The sequence below is a fragment of the Simochromis diagramma genome, unplaced genomic scaffold (assembly GCF_900408965.1).
Source record: "Simochromis diagramma unplaced genomic scaffold, fSimDia1.1 OVJJ01000361.1, whole genome shotgun sequence".
Classification (NCBI taxonomy): domain Eukaryota; kingdom Metazoa; phylum Chordata; class Actinopteri; order Cichliformes; family Cichlidae; genus Simochromis; species Simochromis diagramma.
The window spans coordinates 5072786-5095460 of record NW_024386860.1 but is presented as its reverse complement, the minus strand read 5'-3'; the positions used below and the strand labels follow the sequence as shown (position 1 = coordinate 5095460).

The 22675-nt window shown below is 41.7% G+C and overlaps 1 protein-coding gene across 1 annotated transcript; it reads left to right on the top strand.

The window, feature by feature from the left end:
- The first annotated feature begins 1140 nt into the window (after positions 1 to 1140).
- On the top strand, positions 1141 to 21258 carry pitpnc1b (phosphatidylinositol transfer protein cytoplasmic 1b). Its single transcript, XM_040029950.1, has 10 exons — positions 1141 to 1809; positions 6899 to 7047; positions 10331 to 10419; positions 10656 to 10663; positions 10813 to 10884; positions 14314 to 14406; positions 16540 to 16695; positions 18240 to 18303; positions 18480 to 18566; positions 19891 to 21258. The coding sequence occupies exons 1-10, from the start codon at positions 1762 to 1764 to the stop codon at positions 20040 to 20042; spliced, it is 918 nt and encodes a 305-aa protein (XP_039885884.1). The 5' UTR covers positions 1141 to 1761; the 3' UTR covers positions 20043 to 21258.
- Positions 21259 to 22675: the final 1417 nt, after the last annotated feature.

Here is a 22675-nt window from a genome sequence, read left to right as displayed (position 1 = left end):
AACTCTGATTCAAATTTTTCAAAGAAGCCTAGACTACAGTAAACACATGCGTCATCCATCGTCTCAAAGCGCCGCCATTCTTCACCACAGTTCCCCAACAACCCCCAAACAACGGTTAAATAATCAAAGTAAAGTAACTGGATCAACTGCTGAATGCACACATCTGTCACCAGCGATCATCCTTTTAAACTGTAGCAACGCATGTGCTGTCAGAGCTCGGTGTGGAATGTGGGGGGGAAAAAATAAAAAAAATCAAGGCAGAGATGAGCAAAGCACACCTTAGCTCTCTGAAGTGGCTTCCCTTCTCTAAACACTGATCTGATAAGATAGGAGTGAACCCCACTAGGAATTTGTTTTCACTGCTCTTTCACTGCAGAGCGGATGATAGCAAAGACATGTGGAGAACAGAGCCACTCCGGCCCTGTCTCGGGGCACACTAAGAAAAGCAGGCGAATTCCACCTGATAGGAGGAATCTAGAAGCCGGTTATTGGTTTTGCCCCCTGTCAGATTGACCCCAAGAAACAAAACACCTGCTTTTCTTATTTCTTTTTGGGGTTGGACTTGGCAACCACCATCAGTTCTCGCTCATTTAAAAAGAGAGCAGGCTGTGGGTCACAGATGGGCACGGACGAAAAATTATGACTGCTTCGATTTCACTATTCAGTGACCAAACACGGATTCAATTAAACCCAGCTGAAGGTCATGAGGTAATACAATGTAAGCGGGTCTGCCACTGAGCTTAATGGAAGCTCTCATGGCTTTGGTAATACTTAAACCAATGGCCCTGTCTAGCTACCCCTCAGTGTCGGCCATTCATATAACCTGAGTGCTGTCATAACCTGAGTGGAGGAAGCTGGGGGTAAGAGTTTAAGGAATGTGCTTCAAAATTGGACTAGCACAGGTGCCAGATATGGAAAGATGCGAGTGTTATTGCTTACAGCAGTTTTGGCCACAGAGAAGAAAGAACAGATAAGGATCTGAGGCAGGGAGGGGAGGATGGGGGTGATGCAGGTGAAGAGGTGGTAAAGTATAGTGGGCGGGGAGTGGATACTATGGGAGAGGGAGAGAAGGAGAAGGGGGAGGGAGAGGGAAAAAGAAAAGATAAGGAGGGGAGCCGCAAAGGAATTTGTGAGAAACTGAAAGCAGCGGAGTGTGGCTGAGTGGAAAGGGAGGAGCACCGAGCAGACAGCAAGGTTACACACGAGGAGGAATTAAACAAAGCACAGACAGGGACAGAGAGGAAAGGACAGGCAGAGTTGTTGATAGTAGGTTTACATCTTACCTCAGCACTAATTACTACTTTTTCACTGCAGCAGAAAGAAAAGAAACAGAAATTAAGAAAGAGAGAGCGAGAGAGAAACAGCAAAGCGAAGGTGCAGCCGAGAAGAGGAAGAAAAGGAGGGAGTAGCGAGAAAAAAGTGAGAGACAGCAGTTTAAAAAAAAAAAGTCCAGGAGATTAAATTGAGGAAGCGAAACAAGAAGGGAGAGACGAGGCTCTGAGGAGTGAGCGAGGGAGGGAAAGTAAGAAAACTGCAGACACTCATTGACAGAGAACACTGGACTTAACTCCACGGTTTACTGACATCAGCAAAAACAAAAGAAGAAGAGCGTCACCAAAAAAAGAAAAAAGAGGTCACTGTGGTGGTGTGTTGCCTGCCTGAGTTTGTCTACTATGCAACTGAGTCAGCTGTGATAGACAGACTCAAGCACGATCCCACTGTTTACTTCCCCCCAAAAAAACTTCTCCCGGTATCAGCACCATGTTGATGAAAGAGTACCGCATATGCATGCCACTGACCGTGGATGAGGTAAGTGTGTTTGTCTTTCCCACGCTTTTACACACACAATTCCCACCACTTAAAAGTGAAAAGCAAAAATTTGGGGGTTATTTTAACTGCGGCAATGTTTTGTTTGGTCTTTTTTTTCTTATTGTTTACTTGTAATCGTGAAGGTGTGAACGTACTGCTAAGACAAAATGCCAACACAGCACTGAGACCCCCCGCAGCTGCCCTGTGGGAGCTTTTTCCACATTGGGTTAGAGCGATGAGTCAAGCGTACAACACCTGGACAGCACTACACGTTCTACATTTGCTTGAGCGCTCCAAGCTCAAACTAGTCAGACTGGTTAAGATCCCAACTTAAAGGCATTTGGCCTGCAGGTGGAAAAACAAAGAGATCCCGCTGGAGAGGGAAAAGGTGAGCGGACGAGGTTGTTATGCGCTAAAGTGCCCTTCAAAAAGAAATGTCCTTGTCGTCTCCACTACCCCCAACCGGCTTACTTCTACCTGTTACCACAACAATGACAGTGACAAATAGCAGTCCAAAATAGGATTTACAGTATCAGGACAGGGCACACAGAACTCGAGCTTGCAGCAAATCCTCTTTCGCTTAAGTGTAATGTGAGTTTAACTGCAGTTTATTTGAGGAGGTATCAAATCATAATAGGAACCACGCAACAGACCGCAACCTTTGCTCCACTATTAAAGTGAGCAGATTTTCAAGTGTGACATGCACAGCACACCCGCACCGTGGCGAAGAATGTTCTGTGTTGCTTTTGCCAAAGAAAAAAAACAGGCGGCAGGTGATAGTGGCTCAGGTGGTAGGCAGGTGTGTCGATTCTGTTGTTGATTCACTTTCTATTTCTTCCACGGGCACATGCTAAAAATAACTTGGAGCAATGGTTCTCAAACTCTTCTTAATTATATGTCCCCATTAAAGTATTCAGCCAAATTAACCCAGACACTTGCTGTAGAACAGAAGGGATACACAGAGCACTGCACCATCTATATTTAGTTAATTAAAGAAATCAAATTGTAATCTAACCATTTGTTTCAGTCATTTTATTGTTAGATATTGCTTCTATTTGTTGCTGGGATTGTTTCCAATTTTTTTCTGATTTAGGCCAAAGCGATACGTATGAAGGCTTGTCCTATGTAAGACACTGTCTGATTATTACATTACTGCCTGCTGACCTGTGTTTCTACTGTCTGATGAAAAGCAGATGGTTCACGAAACGTCACACGCTACGAGATGTAATGAATAAGAAAGTTGGAGTTCTGCAGTGTGCAAACTGTCACTCACGTTTGTGGTTAAATAAATTACAAACTTGTATCTGAAAAAACAACTTCATTTGAAAGTGAGGAACACGGGCTTTTGTGTCTCTGTGGTCTTGGTTATTCTCTTGGCAGGGAGGAAACTGCAGTGTTCAAACTTGTTAACGACTCTCAGTCGCTACAGAAAAGAAGGCCTCACTCAAGCGTGCCCTTTGTCTGTGTTTTCAGCATTGCTGCTTTCAACCACAAATCTTGTTTCATGAAATGTTGGAAACAGGATTCACGCTCACAGCGATCATAATTTTGTTTGTTGCTATTTGGGTCTGTGAGGTTTTACAACCATTTAGGGGTGTATGAAAACTGATTGCCCCCCCCCCCCCCCCACCCCCACTGGCTCTCCCTCACCAAAGCCCTTACACTAGGGTACTGTTAATCTTATGCTGCCTAGCACCACTGTATGAGAGTGCAGACTAAATAAGGCTTCATGGTGGAAAGTAACTTTTTTTGCACGTTTACTCAAATACTCCACTGAAGTACAGTATTAATGCACTTATAATACAAATAGTATCCTTATTTGAGAGACACCTCTCACAGTGGTGTGTATGAAAAAGGCAGTGTCACAGGAACATACAGTGCCCCATAAAAAATATTCAGACTTCTCAGAAGATTGTATGTTTATTGCTTTACAGTAATGAATCAATGTGACATTTTTAACTTTGAAGATAAAGATAAAGATAAGATAAAAATCTTTTATGTGACATTTGTACACATACACTGGGTCCGGGTACATAGCAAATTGTGTGCAGAGCTGAGAGTCAGGGTCAAATAAATACAGACACATATGCAGTATAAACCAAAGTGCATGTTGAGGTAATGTGTTTGGGGGTTTTTTTTAAGAAAAAAACATGTCAAGTAGTTTCTCAGATAATTTTTGCCTTAACTCCAAGAATTATGACTTTAATTCTTCATAGCGTAGATTCAGAAAAGCCTCAGAAAAACAGATTTGGGTCCATATCGACATGACAGTGTCACACAGTTCCTGCAGATTTGTCGGCTCACGTTCATGATGAGAATCTCCCCATCCAACACATGACAATGACTGTGAAGGTCATTTGTGTAGAGTGTCATGTTCAAGAAACCACTGAGAGATGATCTCAATTCTGTGATATGTTGTTATGTTATTATGTGCCGCATGTGTTTTGGATTTTTGCTGCCATGGTGCCAGGTCTCTCTTGGAAATGAGATTTTTAATCTCAATGAGATTTTTACCTGGATAAATAAAGGGCTAATACAATAATATAGTGCATTGTCCTGCTAGAAGCAGGCATTAGAAGATAGATAAACTGTGCTCATAAAGGGATCAGCAAGGTCGGGCACGCTGCCACATTAAAACAATGCTCAGTTGGTACAAAGGGGCCTATAGTATGCCAATATAGTGGTATTCTGAAACTAGCCCGTCAGCTTGAGGGTTCATGTTGTGCGTTCATATGCAGGAGAGATGCTCTTCACTGGGCCATTTCTTGTAAACCCTACAGATCACTATGTGGGAAAGTCCCAGTAGATCATCAGTTCAGGAAAAACTGGCACCAACAACCGTGCAAGATTCAAAGTCACTTGCTTCAACTATTTTCCACATTCTGATGTTTGTCTTGACAATTTCTACATTTCTAAATGCACTGAGTTGCTCTTATGTGATTGGCTGATTCAATATTTGTTTTAAGGACCAGTTAAACAGGTGTATCTAATAAAGTGCATAAAGTGTAAATCGCCACTGGGAAACGTTGACCACAAATTTTCCACCCTTAATTGTTATTGTTGTCGTTGTGTTTTGCTAGTTGACGATCAAAGACAAAAGCTGTCTGCGTTTTTAGTGGTAAATATTTCAATCATGAATCATGGCATTGTCCTGATAATGCGTTGTATTTGTAGTCTGACGACATTTCTTGTAAAGCAAATCCTGGGCTGTAAAAACGAAACAGTAAGAGGAAACACATTCCAAGAGCTGACAACGATTCCTCCCGACCTGTATGTAGTGATTTAAGGAAAGAAAGACACTTTCCACTTCCTTGTTTTTCCTAAAACGGGGGGAAAAGATTCACAACCTGTGTGGGAGGAGCTCTCTGTCCTGCGGTCTGCTGGCTTTAAGATGGTGTTAAAGCACCCATCACTATGATTAATTAAGTCCCATGAATATCCAAGAAGTAAATATTGAATGTTGACGTTTCACGGTAATTGGAACAAGAAGGAGGAGTGTCACATGATGTCAGCAGAGCACAGTGAAGGATGGCAATCTGATGTCTGCCGTCCTCTTTCTCTCTTCCTCCCAATCTTTCTGTTTCTGCTTTTAATTAGAATAATGCTTTAGTGCCACAGCAATATAGGGCAACAAAATGAATTGCATTATGGTGGTCACAGCAGAACAGCGAAGCGCTTTATGGCACAATTTCTCAGCTTTTTCATAACTTTATAAACAAAAGTTTACCAAGTGATTTACAACTGCAGCAAACAGAAAAATGCAAATAGAAACAAGATTAGGGAGAAAAGATGAGAACGACCAGCAGCAGCAGCAGCACTGCAAGAAATGAAAAGAATTATTGTGAGAGATTTTTTTTAAATACACTGATTGTATCAGGCTTAGCTAAACGAGGAGATACTCCAGATGCCCAAAGCCCTTGTCCTCTTTAGACTAACTAACACAAAATACTCCCTCATCAGCGTGCACAAACTGGGGCTGCAGCAGAGAACAAAGTCCCTTCCCCTAATTTAGACACTAGGCAATCACTCTCACTAGCCAAATTAATTTTTTGATATCTAAAATGGAACTTTAGGGAAATCTTTATACACAGCAAGTGGCTAAGATTTGAAAAATGAAGAGCAAATACAAAGCCCGTGCCTAAGCAGCCCTGAGTAAGTGCCTGTCGAGACAAAACCGGACTCAGCAACCAGGGCTGAACCTGCTGCCAGGAGGATTTTCTGCCATCATTCTCATTACTTCCTCTTAGTGGCAGATGGGTATTACATTTTCTTCAATGGGACCTGCATTGTATTGATTTGTTATGGATGAATTTTTTTCTTATTTAAGTCCTCATATCCATTATTATGCTCCATGAGAAATTTGGTCTGCCCTCCTTCGGCTTAAATGCCAATTCCAGTCTTTAAAATATTCCCAAAAAGTTCAGATTAAGAATACAACTTTTCTGAAGAGCAACTACAGCTGCTCGAGCAACAGTTGGATAATGATACACAGAGAGGAGTGAAGAGTAAAATCGAATGTGCACTTTGCGATTTAGTTAAATGCAGCAGTAAAGATGCAGTTCCTTATTATGGTTCAAATGTATGTGTAGAATAAATGTTGAAGTAATTTAAATGTAAAAAAGCGACTAAAAATGGGATTAAAATGTACTCCAGTACCAGACCGAGAGACGAGAGAGGCTACAGCTGCAAAACCTCTGAGAACTGACTCAAGCAGCAGTGCCTGTTATTTGGATATGGCTTTGAGTTCACGGCAAATTCATATTTATTTTGTTTGTTTGCAAAAAAAGAAGCATAAATGTGTGAGTTATTTCAAAGGCTACATGTTTATGGTAGATGAACGTGAGGACCTGTGTGTTTAAACGAAGGATGACCACAGTCAACAAACACTTGGTTAATTCAACTAAGGCCGCACTCTAAATGTGTCCCTTTGGATGGCATCTTGAGGGTTAGCAGGAGGAGGACGAGGGAGATTTTTGCTTTGTGCTTACCATTTTCTCACCACATTTCCCTCTCTCTCTCTCCTTTCTCTTCACGCCATCCCCGTCCTCTCCGCCATAAACCTCATCCTAAACCTCTCTTCGGGCTCCAGTACAGGATTGGGCAGTTGTACATGATCAGTAAGCACAGCTGTGAGCAGAGTGGTGGGGGAGAGGGGGTGGAGGTGGTGAGGAATGAGCCAGATAATCACCCCAAGTACGGAGCGGGACAGCTGACCGAGAAACGAATCTACCTCAGCAGGTACAATTAAACTCTTTGATTGTGTTGTTGCACTAATGATGTACACATGACGGGCCATTAGAATAACTGATTGCCGTGTTCTGATCGCTGCGCTGTAAAGCTTCACATCTCAGCGATCCAAGTTACACGAAACACACAGTAACACCCAGCGTGCATTGCGACCTGCCTGTTTACAAAGTCCAAACACCCTTTGTCTAGACATGCTGAGGTATAAGTGGAAATATTACTGTACCGTGAGGTCAGTAAACACTGGATTACGTAAGTAAAGTTCTCTAGCTGGGCATAACTCGTCCACATCATCCCGGTGCTGGTAATTGCAGGGTATGTGGGAAGATTTAGCCTCTCATTAAATTTTCTTTGTAGAGTTGACAAAGTTTGTTGGCAATCAGAGTCTAGTCACAGTATAACCACACATAGAAAAAGTACAGATAATTACCTCCAAGTTCTTACACTCAAATAATGGATGTGTTTAACCCCTGGTAAGCTTTTCTAAGTGGTCTATCAGAACTCTGTTATTGTAAGAAAGAAGTGACAATAGTTACATAAGACAAATATTATTTACACGTAGGGGAAAAAAGACAAAAACAGGAAAGAAAATTACAGAATAAAGCGAAAGCCATCGATAGCTATTGTGACTGCAGGTGTTAATATGTAACTTGTCTATATGCATATTTTTACAGGACATAGATGTGAATGTTTATAGAGTGTAGTCTTGAGTACATAACAGAACACTGTAAACCTTTTTTTTGAAGTATTTATGTAACATTTTGGGAAATAAACTCTTAATTATTATATGATACAGTGTTTAGCTCAAACATAAAGTCACGTCAGTTGACTGTTATGCAAGTTCTTTGTTTTTTTTAAACTTTGGACTGCAAAACCTCCAATAAAAACTAAATCTACTGTTTTTATACAACAGTGTTGATTCAGCAAGCCAGACAGTGAGTTAATTAGTGCTGGTAGGTGAAGTTTATTGCCTGTGGATGGAATGAGACTTACTGTTTCCACCATATCCAGTCTTTTATTTCTCTCTGATCTTTTTAGGTGGGTGTCACTTCATGTTTTATACACATACTGAGAGTGTTTTTCTTATCATACAACTCTTCACCACAAAAGAACTGATGATTGGTCAGGCTAAAGCCAGAGGAAACTCCACCGGAGGCCTGCAGTGGTCTTCACATGCAAATCTGTCATCTAACAGGATATATGGGGAAAAGACTAACTGAACCACCAAGCACTTGGCTCCCAATGATGATTCCCCCAGAATAGTTGGCATTCAAGCTTTGCATTTTTATCTGGTAAAGCGAATGATAAGGGGTCGTCAAATTATATAAACATATTCTCAAACTTTAAATGGGTAAAATGCCCGGCCTATTGGCTTGGATCTGGGCATGTACGCTGCCAGCATCCCATTTTTTGTAAGCAGAACTAACATTTCCCAAAATGTCAAGCTAGTGCTACAATGTATTTGTGACAACTTTCATACCATAATTTATTAGCATGGTATTGCCCTGTTTTTTTCCTCCACTTAAAACTATACAGACATCCCAGGGTGTCACATGCTGCCATTTTATCCAAAGCTACTGGCATTGCAGTGCCCACTGGCATCGGTGCTTTCAAGTACTGGGATGTAATTCATGGTCATGTTTGAAAAATAAGAAGGTCGGTTAGTAAGTTTATCAGCCAAGAGAATCTGCTCATTTTATTTGGCATTTTAATTTTAGATTAATTTTAATTTTAATGAATCTGCTCATTACAATACGGCAAATAACAAATAAATTACCAAAAAAACTGCAAAGTTGTTGGCATCTGCTGCTATCTACATACGCAGAAAATCCAGTCGAACAGAAACTAATATTAAGTACGTAGATTAAATAGTTCATCTAAGATTAAATAGTTAATCTAAGTACTTAATATTGCACAACTCTGGGGATGTGAAACAGAGATTCAGAAATTCCTCCCTAAAAGTGACGTTGCTGCAGGACATTCAGTCGGCAGTCACTTGAGTCAAGTCCCTTACGGCAATGAAATTTGTCACAGATCACTCATCAGCGCAGACTTACTCAAACTGATTGCTACATGTCGGTAACATGTCTGCATTTAGAGCTCAACTATAAACTCAACTCCAACTATTTGCAAATTTAATCCAATTTGTCTAAGACTGCAGGCAATCTGAGTTGGACTGCAGTTGGTTGGAGACAAGCTGCCTCCAATCAAAGTGTTCACTGCAGCTATTTGCAATTGGTCACCAAATCAAAGGGCAACCGATTTGTTTCTAGTCACACTGAGGTTTTGTCCTTTTGCTCTTGGAGTGTCTGAGCCATGAGACTGCAATTTCAGTTGCAATATACCCAGTATAATAGCACATTAATATTAACACTATATTCTGAAAATACAGTTAATCAGTGTGCTTCATTGTGAAACCAAGCGGTCCCATAAATGATGAGTCAGAGGTGAAATTGTTGCTCTGTTTACAAAACGGAGTATTTCACACCCTGTGAGTGATAAGAGTTATAAACCAGCCACAGGCTGCACACTGATTATAAACCTTAAATAGGAGTTGATTTTTCCTACATGATTAAGTGTGTTTGCACTGCTACAAGTAAAAAGGTTTAATAATGCTGCTCTGTGAGAGAGTATTGTGTCCATGTACTTTTCTCTGTGCTCAGGCTGACAGCCCATCAGTTAATTGTGCTCATAATGAAAGCCCAGTCTCAAATATAACATAAATCTCCTAACTCTAAATTCACTTCCTAACCCTGAAATAACCTCACTCATTACCCTCATGTAACCTCAGCTCTTATTCCAATCACCACTACAAACCCAAGGCCTAATCCTAAAATAAACTCTCAAAGAAGTAAAGACATGTTCACACTGTGGAGGATTTTTCTAATCTTTATGTGCTTGTGGGACATTTGGTCTTCATTAGTAAAGATATGTAAGAACACACGCATGCTCTTTCTCTCTTCACACACACACACACACACACGCACGCACGCACACACGCACACACACACACACACACGCACACACACACACACACACACACACTGTATTCTACTTCAATCATGTTCTGACATGGGACCTAGGAGCTACAGTAACAGTTCATCACCACAGGTGTAATTGAGAATGAGTCATACAAATGAATGCTGTGGTGAGAGTAGCCTACAGGTAATCTGGCTATAAACGGCACAAGACCCACTCAGGATCTCTCCGTCTCTCCCTTCATAATCTCTCCTGCTCTTACACTCTGCAACGGTGATCCTTCTTTCTTTGCTTTCAGTAAACTGCCATCTTGGGTAAAAGCATTTGTCCCTCGATTTTTCTACGTTACGGAGAAGGCCTGGAACTTCTACCCATACACCATCACAGGTGAGTGTTTGCCTTTCTTTGTGTTAAACACAGAGTTATTTTAACCTCAATACATTATACAAAGCTTGTTTACTGAAAACAGATGCTTTTTCAAGTGACATCAAATGTTCATAACTATGTATGCATGTATTCCCTTGTGGTAAATTGCATGTGTGTGGGCGCAATTTCATGTTCAAGCATACGAGTTACTTATGCTGTTTTCTTCCCATCTATATTGAATGTCCCCGGTGCTGCAGAGTACTCAGTAAGTATTCTCACACATCATTTACTGTACATGAATGCAACAGAGCTCATCTCTTTCCAGTATCAGAGGATCTAATCTGCAGCCTGCTTTCACACTATCTCTGCCCCTCAACCCTCCACCCCCCATTTTTCCTCTTTGTCACCCTGTAGGTATCATTCCTCCCCAAGTTCAGCATCCGTATTGAGACAAGATTCGAGAACAACAATGGTGATAACGATAACGTGAGTATCGTAAGAGGGGGGTTGTGAGAGGTGAGAAAAATAGAGTGATTAGAGACGAGGGGGAGGAGAACGACAAGGGTCTGGAGAGAAATTGCAATTTTCTCTGCAGCACTACAAAAATGTTCATCAAATTGATGCGCCCATTACAAGGAAAACAAGCAAGGCACGAAATGCAGTATTGGCAGATCTATTAACCAGACATGCAGTGTGCTGATCATGGCTGCCACGATGCATTTTGTCCAAGGCACGCAAAGACACACACAGACAGAAAGTCACCAGCAATTGCAGCTCTGTCTGACACTTGTGTTTGCCTGGTGTAATTGAGAAAAGTCAAGACAGGAGAACCAAAAAAAAACAAAACAAAAAATGCATAGATCCAAGAGTTGTTTCTTGGGCTGTGCATCCAGTGAATCTAGTTTTATGTCATGTAGTTTCAGGTTACACGAGTTTACTCCAAACAGTCCCATTGCTGTTTGAGTGTCAGCCACATACATGCACACTGACATGTGATTTATACACTTGGGGGAACAAATTGAGATGCCTTAATCTTTTAAGTTGGTAATTTGTTAGCAAACAGCTGTTTATTTACACATCAAAGGTTACAGAGCAACGCTATCAGCCAATTAGTCGTGTCGCTGCATGGCTAACTGGTGTATGTGATCAAATAATCACTCAGTTTTGCTCAGTTTTTGGTCTCTACCACCTTCTCACTGAAATATTTCCCCTTTTTTAACCACTACAGACAGCATAAGAGACGGATGTAGCTACCCTGACATCACCCACCGTTTTCTGGTGTCTCGCTTTGAAGCCTCAACATGAGCGTTTCCACTGTTGCCATCTTGCAACAGACAGATGTGACGTGGAGGGGCGGGGTCTGCCTGTTAAACCACCTGCTCCTTTTTTTAATATAATATGACCCAGAATGAGAGGCCGAACCCTTGAATTCAGCAGAAAAGTGTTTAGAGAAGCTGTCTTTGTATTGACTTCTAAAAGGACTGGAAGTCCTTTTTTAAAACCACAGCTATCATCATCTAGTGGCCTTCAGATAGGACGCACGGTTGAGGCACTTAAAGTGTTGGCTTAATTTTTCCGACCTTGAAGCTACGTCCATGTTTTATGCTGTTTATGGTAGTATAAAGTTTAAGTATTTACATTACTTTAGCATCTTCCTTTCATAGTGCTTCATCTAGTTACTCTGGGATTAATCCATTACATGTGGAGCAACTCTTAGATATGTTGTCTAGAAGGAAATGTGAACAGACGAATGCCACCGTAAACCACTGATTCTGAAAGTTTGTCTAGCATGCCCAGCTTCAGAAACAAAAATTATTTTATTTATTTTAAATTTTATTTATTTAAGTCAGCTTCTCTTCATATTTTTCCTCGTCCTCTACGCCACTATTGCAAACTCGGCCCCACAGTTTGAGAACTACTGACCTGACCTAACTGTTGTAACAGTAAACATACCAACTCAGTACAGCTCTCAGTGCACGAGCCTGAACTCGTTTGTATTCTCACACAGCCTCTGAATAACACAAAAACAATTACCATTTCATTTAGTATCATTTCTAAATATCATTAGTCAGATAACTTTAACTACACATCACGTAGTCTAAATACCCACAGCCTGATTAAAAGAACTGAATGAAAGGAACTATTTATGCGAGCATTAAATTTATTCCAGTTCAAATTCATTTACTGAGCAGATTTTATCCTAGAAATAATTTGACACTTTCTCTTTCTGCCACTCTTTCTAACTGCAAAGTACAGATACTCTCCCAGTAGCGAGTAAGACAGATGGCCAGGCTGCATATTGAAAACAGCTTGTGTGTTTGGTCATATTTGTTGAGCCCCATTTGAAAGGCTGCATTTGAAATGATCTGCTGCTTTGGGGGGAAAAAGCAACTCCTTTTACGCCTGCTACACTTGTCTAGCGTTACCAAGGTGTTGAAGACACTTAGATTTAAGTGAACCTAACACTATCAACATGTGCACGCATGCAGGGAGGGCAGGAATGAGAATGGAAAGAAAGGATGCTGAGTGAGGAGGCGGGATCGTGGGGTGACATTACTTTCTTATTTCTTGACTGAGTAGCTCCATGGCCGCAGCTGGAAGGAACGCCAGGCTGCAGCACCCGGAAAATGAGCTTGCTGGACTTTATTATGTATGAAACTGCCAATCAGACTTATTTACTTATTTACTCCACATCGTTCCCGCTCACTTTAACCCCTGCTGTTAGTGTACTTCCACATTTCCAAGGGAAATATCATACTTTTTACTCAGCTGCACTTATTCACCCGCCTAAGTGTATGCTTTACAAATCAGGCTTTACATACAAAGCATGCGGAGAGATTATAAAATATGATCCTTTTACAAAGCAGTGCATACAATTTGAGCTAACAAAATACCAATTTGGACCGCATCCGCTCATTTTCTGGAGTTTGGAGCCTATTCCAGATGACAGTGAGCAAGAGGCGGGGTCCACCCTGGACAGGCTGCCAATCAATCACAAGGAAAGGAGACAACACCTTGGCTAACAGCCACACCTGATTTAGCCTAACATGCCACCTAAAGACCACCTAAAGAAAATACACAGAGGCACAAGTAGTACACAGAAGGACCTCCAACCAGGAGTTTTGGAGCCAGAACCTTTTTGCTGTGAACTATAAACGCCGAACACTTATTTTTTTCCCTCTTTTTTTAAAAAATCCCCCAAATTTTAAGCTTTCAGGGCCTCATATATATGAATAGATTTTTTCTTGCATGTCCTTATAACAGTTATGGTGTTTATACAATTCAATTGACAATCGTTACGACACCGTGAGAAAACCCCAAGCAACTTGTAGAAGGCAACACAAACACGCAGCTAACACAACACATTCCATAAAAGGGAGCAAGACCTTGTGAAGACACAGACTAACAACAACACCGCAGGAGCGTACCGGGCTATTATTTTACCCCAGGTTTTTCTTATTTGTTAGTTTTCAGCTGTGAAATGAACAACTCCAGTGCGGCATTAGAGCAAATTTTAAACAAGGTCAGATAAAAGTGCAGTCTCGTCTCTTTCTCCCTCTCTCTCCAGGTTTCTTCCATTCTCTCAAGGAAAAGTGTACGTGGCTCTCATAACTTTTCCCCCCCTCTCTTTTAATACCCCTCATATGTCCTTGTTTTTTTCCCCTCATCCCCCGCCTCTGCTCTCTATCTGTTCTCTCCTCTGTTTGCGCCAGTGTGATTTGCTCCAAGGGCCTCCGGGTGGGATATAGTGAGGGGTGTTATGGTGTGTGACCTCCGTTTTCTACACTGTTACTCATCTTCTCTTAGTCCCACTCTATGCCGAGTGAGTGACTGTACGTGTGTGACACTACGGGTGGGTGTATGTGCGTCTGCTGTCATTTAACTGTGTGACCTCCCCCATCTGTTTGGATGTAGGTGTTTGGGGACAAGCCAACCCCAGCAGAGAATGTGTGTTTCCTGGATATCCTGAGTGACCCCATCCCTGAAAAGCACTACAAAGAATCAGAGGTACTCACTGCACTGGCAAAAAACCCACAAACATGGACATATGCTTCACAGAGGTGCAAACAAATGACTGTGAACAAAAAAAAGTTGTTTTTTCTGATTTTCTTTCTCTTCCAAATGGAAAACTATGTGATTGCTTTCCAAGAATAGTTCAGCATTTAGTGAAAAAATAAATAGGAGACTTGGTTTAATGACAAGTAGCCAAAACTGTAAGCTTACTTAATTCAAACATATACCCACTAACTTTGCTTTGGATTTTGGCTGCTTTTTCACTAATTCTCAGTCCAGTCCTTGTATATGACCATTTTCAGAGGTATTTTTTTCTCTTCAATCATTTAACACTGAAATATGAATCATTCAAGCATAAAAAGGCACCAACCTCGAGGAATGAATCAGTGTTGTGTCTACACATAATAGACAATTTAGCAAAGAACCGGTTTTAAATTGCATCTTTAGGCACTTTGTTACTAGCAGTCTGTCAATTTGGTCACATTTCTTTAGTTGAATCCATGAAAAATACCAAAGACATCACAGTTTGACAGGCATGAAATAATATTTTGCGTGAAGTGAAAACAGAGAGAAAAGGCCGAGGTATTCCAAAATCAGTGGCAACAGGTCTGATGGAGTGATGAATCCAAATTTGGATCAAGCTGTCGTTGATATGTATGAAGCAGATTAGGAGAGAGGTTGGTGTCAGCCATCTGTAAAACACGGTGAAGGCGCTGTCATGGTTTAGGCTGCATTTCAGTCAGTGGTGTTGGTCATCTTATCAAAACTGATGGAACTGTGAACGATGATAAGTCCCATCAGATCTTAATCACTGTGTAGTACCATCCATAATGTGTCTGACTGGCAACAGCTTCAGTGAACTCAAACACACTGCCAATGCAGTTGAAGCATACCTGAATTAAAAACAACAGCAACAATTAAACACTAGTGTTCATCGATTGGCCTCCTGCCCGGACCTCAACATTACTGAAAAAGCGTGGGATCATCTTGACAGAAAACAGAACAAGAAGCAGGTCGATCCTGTATTTCCATTTACGTATGCCCTTTTCAATAAATATGAATTACATCATTTTTAATTAATGGCAAGCATGCAACCAACTGAAAAACTCCACCCAAAAATCATATTAGTTTGTCTGGGGGAATCAACATATATGGGCATTTCTACTCTCAAAGCCAAGAAACTTTACGCAAAAAGGCAAATAAAACACTTTAGTGACTGAAGTTTGAGTCTCAGGTGGGGAGAATTTTTCACATGTTGCAACAAAGAAACTTGATAACAGTGATGGAAAAGATAAATCCTTTGAAGCAGCACTAAAGAGATGATATGAAACTTTGTTTCTATGTGCCAAGACATGCCTTATCTAAAAAATGCATTCTGCATGCATTTCTTCATATGACCACTATAGGTTGATCCACTTAAACCCACAGCTATAGGTCAGAACAACAGCTCATGCAAATGATCTATATGCTTGTTTCCTGCTGTGAAACAGTCTAAAATTTTCTCTAACTTGATGTGTCATTTTATTATCTGCATTTTGCATTGATCAGATTGTTGATTACTTAAACTAGTACGGCTTTGTTGTGTTTTTGTTTTTCCTGTGCTGATTTTCCCACTTCCTGACTTTATATTAAGCTAAGACTACTCAAACAGACATTTAAGTCACATCCAACTCAAAATAAATATTGTCTTTTAAGTGATAATGGCTCATAATGCATAGTGCTTAATATACAAACAATGATCCACTAAGACAAAAACACATACCTATTTTTTTTTTTTTTTTACTTTACTGCCTTTTGTTTCTGCTTCTAAATAAATCAGTTACACACACCCCACACAAACACCTCTGCATCACTGCTTATTTTCATTGTCTCTCCTCCAAGGTTTAACACGTCTTTACATGTGCATGTTACACAAGCACACCAATCAATTATATTAAGTGACAAGGTGAAATAAAAGATCACAAACACAAACACTTGCCCATCATACTTTCATCAGATTCATAATGTGTGTTATCACACTCCTCTTGTGCAATGTGTTGTGCAACATGCTGCTGGCACCTCCACACACAGATACTGTCACAGTTTCTGCAGACACAGCTTTTATAACACACTGTTTACTCTGTACAGGACCTGAGTCTGTGGCAGTCAAGTAAAACTGGCCGAGGACCTCTGGAGAAGGGCTGGAGGGACAGCCACAAACCTGTCATGTGCTCCTATAAGAGGGTGGAGTGCAGCTTTGAGGTCTACGGCTTCCAGACCAGGACAGAGGAGTTCATACATCGAGTAAGATCAGACTCTTTCCCTTTATGTTCATCCCATTGCTATTGTAACGTGACTGCGTCAAGGAGACATCACAATCTTCTTCAATGCCATTCGGTCATTTATTATATGAATGTGCCATGTGTTGGATTGTGACACAAATAAATCACTACCACATTCATTTTAAGACATTAGCATAATTACCAACATTAATGGCAAGAAGGCTGCTGGCATCAAATGACCTCTGATCTGTATTATATTATACAAAATGGTAAGAAAACATCTGTTTTTCCACTTTTAACAAAGCATAGTTGGAAGTTAGCGGAAGAAGTTGTACAGCTGGTGGGAAGAAAAAAAAAACACTTTCACAACATTTATCCTCTGCAATGAGGCAAAGCAATGAAGCGTGAAAAGAAAACAGAAGCACCAGCAGCTAAACTAGCAATAATGCCTTTTAACCCACCCCAACGCTGTCAGTGAGGAGCAAGAGTGTTTGGATTGTGGCTCTATCTTTTTTACAAAGCCGAGCAAAACAGATGAAACTAATAGTATATGCGCTGCACACATAGTCTTTTAACCTTATGCTACAGTCACACTATGCAGAACAGCATTACCAAACAAAAATTAATTGTCTACATACACAGAAATTCCCAATAACATACATTAACATTAACTACTTACATCAAGAGCAAAAGCCTCATAGATTTTGGGACAGAAAAAACAAAAAACGGTCGCATACTTGCTGCGATGACAGTGATTTAAGATCAAAATGACATAGGTGCTCTGAAACCTCGCTTTTATGTAGCAATGTAACCAGAATTGAGTCCCCTGGCGCAAAGAAATGCATCACAGACAAGGTGCACTTATTGCAGAGGACTAAGTTAGGTTGATTGCAACGAGGTTGGCAATCCATGTATGTTCATTCCTTTGGAAACCTTCACGATTAGAGAGGTCGCAGTTGCTCTGATTCGGACTGCGATTGTTTGGAAACAAGATCCTGAGCAATCACCTGAGTGACTAAAAGTGGTTGCAAGCAGCTACTTCTAGCATTTGGTCACCCAAAGGTTGCAGAGGTTGGTCGCTGCAACTACTTGCAAACTGTTGATGAATGCAAAAAAATTCAATACAATCAAAGAGCAACTAATATTTAAATGAGTCCTTAGCTAGGCATGATGGACCACTTTTATTCACACACAACAATGCCAGGGGATCTGCTGTGGAAGATGGCCAGCCACTGGAAGCGACTTAAGGTTCAGTGTCGTGCCCAAGGACACTTTGGCACATAAAAGGTCCAGCGACTGAGCCACCAACCACAATTGAGCAACAACCTCTACAACCAGAGCCACATCCACCCGCCCCAGCCTCCTTATTAAATAAATCCTCATCTATCTCAGCCGTAATCTCATATGTTTGAATTAATTACACAAAGGCACTGTTGTGATTTTGACACTGATCTGCTGTAAAATCATTCTAAAAGCAGCATTTCACACACGACTACACACAACAGCTGTAGCTTTTTAATTACATTTCCTTCCCATAACAGGTTTTTGTTTTCTGTGTAATTGCAGAACATACGAGACATTCTCCTGGTTGGCCACCGGCAGGCAGTGGCATGGATAGACGAATGGCACGGTGGGTCAAAATTACAGTAAACTGCTAAATTTTATATTTTACAGATACGAGATAATCTATTCTGAGCAGCGCACTTTGCTGTTGTTTTACCCTCGATCTACAGCCTGTTAAATTAAATATGTATCTTCCACTCTGTTTCAATGCACGCCTGTGTTTATGCACTGTTTTCCCCACAGGGCTCTGTTTGGAGGAGGTGAGAGAGTACGAGCGGACGATGCAAGAGAAGACCAACAGCAAAGTCAAATGCAGCCAGAACAGCACAGGTGAGTTCTCAGCATCTGACCTGCACTGTACTGAAATACCACAGAGGAGGAGAGACGAGAAGACGGGGGGGATAATAGAGGTAGATATGAGAGGAGTGGAGATGGAGGAATAGATGTAAGTGAAAAAAAAGGGAACAGGAAGTTTGAAATGTATATTTGTGCTCTACAATTATTAATTTCACACCGTAATAAGCAAGAGATGTACAGAGGCTGTTTTCAGGTATTTTTTTTTAAGCCTGGTACGTTATTAGATGCTGTCAACAAACTGCAAACACTATGAATAAATAACCATGTAATACTGGCATGCTTGAACAGATATTGGTTGCACCACTAGTGCCTTCGCTGTGCCCTACAAGTACCCAGATGGCTGGAGTACATCTGTGGGAGAAAAATGGGAAAGGAAGAGCAGTCAGGAGGCATTTCACAACACAAGGAGCAGTGAGGAGGGAGAGACAGAGGGTGTATGCCCAGAAAAGGACGACAGAAAGACAGATGTAGTGTGTGCCTGTGTGTGTGTGTGTGTGTGTGTGTGTGTGTGTGTGTGTGTGTGTGTGTGTGTGTGCGCGAGGTTCGGGGCGGGGGGGGGGGGGGTTGGGTAAGAAGGCTCATGAAGTGATAATGCCACTGCGTCTGTCTGATAAACAGTGTAATGCAGCCACCTGCTGAACTCTCACCATCACGAGCCCTCTCAACATAAATAACCGACCATTGCAGCACTTAGCTGCAAATGTCAGACCTGGTGGGGGTATGTGTCTGGGCATATGGTGTGGGTACGTGTGTGTGCGTGCGAATGTGTGTGTATTGTGTATGTGTGTGTGTGTGTGTGTTGGGGGGGGTCAACCTGCCACCTGCTGGTTAGTCTGGTGAACCTCGGTTGGCTGTGGGAGATATCAAAGGTAAAATTCCCAATATGGCCTGTAGCATCTTGCTGCCTGCGCTCTCTCTCCTTCTCTCCCTCTGTGCGTTATGATGAGACACATCAAGCTGCAACAAATCTGCAGTCATTGCTCAACCTGCTGCAGCCTGCTCCACTGCCGTGGCCCCCCTACAGGCTGAAAGCTGCCACTGCATGCAGATCTGCACAGACTGAGGAATTGTTTTCATTTCATTCATCTGGTGTAATAAAAGTAAACTGATGTCATTTACTCTAGTCAATTGAATGAAAAGGCAAGTCTGTGAGCTGAATGACAGCAGGGGAGATTCAAGTAGCAGAAATTTAAGATCCTAAATACGCTCACAGTTTTCCCTTTTTCCTTCTGATTTTTTTCCTCTCTTTAACTTCTTTCTTGCCACATGTAAAAGTGGATGTATCTGTGTGTCTCAGATTCAGGGCTCGTCCCTCGTCCTGCGTTTTCTCGCTCCATCTCTGTGACAGATGAGCGCAGCCTTAAGAAGATGGGAGTGACCACTGCAGCCGTACCTGACCCCTCCCACGTGACACACAGTCCCATTCGCCTGAACTCAACCCCCGAATGACGCCTCTCTCTCTTTCTCTCTCTCGCTCTCACACACACACACCTTGCACAGTGCAAACACAACTCAAATACAGTGTCAACATTCACCAGAGTCATGTGATGTCATCTCTCAAATATGAACACACCCATATGCAAACAGCAACATGATCCAACAGACACCGTTTTTTGGGAAAATGCTTTGTTGCTTTCTGGAGCAGAGTATGATATCAATACCTTCTTCTTCTTTTTTGCCTTAAGTTACCGGTTCTAGCTCAGGGAAAAAGTACTTCACTGTTGTTTTTGTATGACTTTAAGAAAAAAAATTGTGAGCTGTAGAAATGTTGGTAGGGAGATTTTGTTACTTTTGGAGAGAGCCGAGCTTGATGTTCTTTCTGTTTTCTGTCTTTGTGTTAAGCTAAACTAACTGGCTACTGGCTACAGTTTCTAGTATCGATCTCTTCATCTAACTCTCTGCCAAAAAGGAGCACAGAGCAGTTCCCAAAATACTAAACTAATCCTCCAGCACCACCTAAGAATTATTCATTACTTTTTACTTTGTTGATATGAAGTATGTTACAGAATGCCGCTCAGATGCACAAGAACACACAAGCGCCTTGTGTCTACTCAGACATTTTCCACAAATAACCTTCAAGTGTCCTCGACAGATTGTAAACACGGTGCATTTCAGCACTTTCTCTCAGTTCCTCGGTTAGAGTGGAGTGCAGGACCCCCAGCAGGGCTCTCCGATTGTTTCCGAGCCCCCAACCAGGAGCGTACAGACAGATGCATAAGGAGTTTAATAGAGTGGATCTAATGAGAGAGCATGAGAGAAGGAGGGTGGGCTGTCAATGCAATGGATCAGCTCCCCCTCCCCACCTCAGCCAATAGGTCAGACCAAGTGTATTGACAGAAGGTAGTGAGGCATTGTATTGGTTCCTTGATCGCTTAGCTGAGTGTTGGGCCAAACGCGAGCTAAACTTCAATTATGTATCAACGGGGTGAGCATTTATAACATTATTAGCTCATGTGCATTTAAAGGGAGAATGGGTTCTTGTCACCGGGTATTAATTATGAAAACTGAATAGATGTAAGTTGTATGATAAAGTGTTACGTACTGCTGTTGCCTTTTTTTGTAAAATTACTGGATGTTTAAATAGAATCAGATGGAAAATCATATAGATGTTACACTGTATAGTCTTTTATAACAGCTCTGATTAATAAATACAAATTCTCTCTAATGTGATGACTCAGCTGTGTCATGTTTAAGCAAAAATAATGGACTCAATCCGCACATTATCAGCCATGTTTGATCAGTATTGATCAGCCGCTGGTATATCACATGTAATCTACTCACCAATTGTGCCATGTGGAACCAGCTCGAGCAGCAGCGGACGTGAACGCGCTCAGTCCAGACGTTTTCCCCGCTGCAAGACGCCACAGAATCCTGATTGTTTCACAGATGAGGTGGGTGTGTGCGCACGTCTTGTCATTTCATTGTCACTTTATTATTCAAGACTTCAGGACAAAAGCGAGGCTTGTCATGGAGAGACTTGAAAGTTCCCCTGATTGACAGACATGGCAGCTTGCTTTGAATGGCACGCCAAATAGCTCGCATTATGGGGCTCATTATGGCTTCTTTTTACCCATACAAATCAAGAGCCAGCATGACAATTTGTTATTAGATTCCCAACAAAGTGCTGCAGACGTGCTGTCACATATACACACAAACACTAAAGTACATACGCACAAAAAAAAAAAAAAAAAATCTTGCTCCCTATTGTCTCTTTTTACAGTAGCAGCAGGGGGCTGATATGAAAGCACAAGTGCTCACCACAGCTAGGAGGGTTCACAAGCACTGCAGAGGGAGCACAAACTTCTGGGTGCACTGCACTAACATCACCTCTGTCTCTCTCACTTCTTTGTGTTTCCCATTAAATTTTCTCTCTCATTATTACCATCGTCAGAGCTCCCCTCCATCCTACTCCTTTATGCTCACTTCCCCATTCTCGAAATCTCCCTTGATCTTATTTCTTTCACCTCTCTTTATCTGTGTGTCCTCATCTTCATTCCTCAAGAGGGCCTCTAAAGAAGATGTACTGGGCTCATTTTTATGGAAATGTTCCCTGTGGTGCATTATCATAGATCCTGACCCTGTAGTGCTGAATCACCCAGCCGTTCCCAGTTCACCTGTCAGACCCCACAAGCAGCACGGTCGAAGAAATACGCGACGTTCTCCAGAGCCGCACCACCGCCGTCCCGCAGATTCGGTTTTGTGGAGCCTTGAAACAGGGCTAAAGGAACGGGAAATGGGAAAGCAGTTTGAGCAGCGGTTTGTTTCTGACAAAGAAAAGCATAAAAAGCTTGTGTGGGGTTGCAGGCCATGTGTGTACACAATTTCTCCTGAGCCTTAATGGTATTTTGCTTAACCACACTGATGAACGAGCTTCTGCTCCAGATCGATACACGCCCTCCATACGCTACACAGACAGTAATGCAACTGCCTCATTTGTCTGACGTCGTGGTGTGTGCACGAGCCCCCGTGACATTTTACTCATGTTGTGGGGACATAATGTGCGTACTCAACACGAGGGGCAAAAAGCAAGCCCCTGTGATGTCATGTTTTAAGGTTCGGGTAACATTCGGGTCCTTTATTGG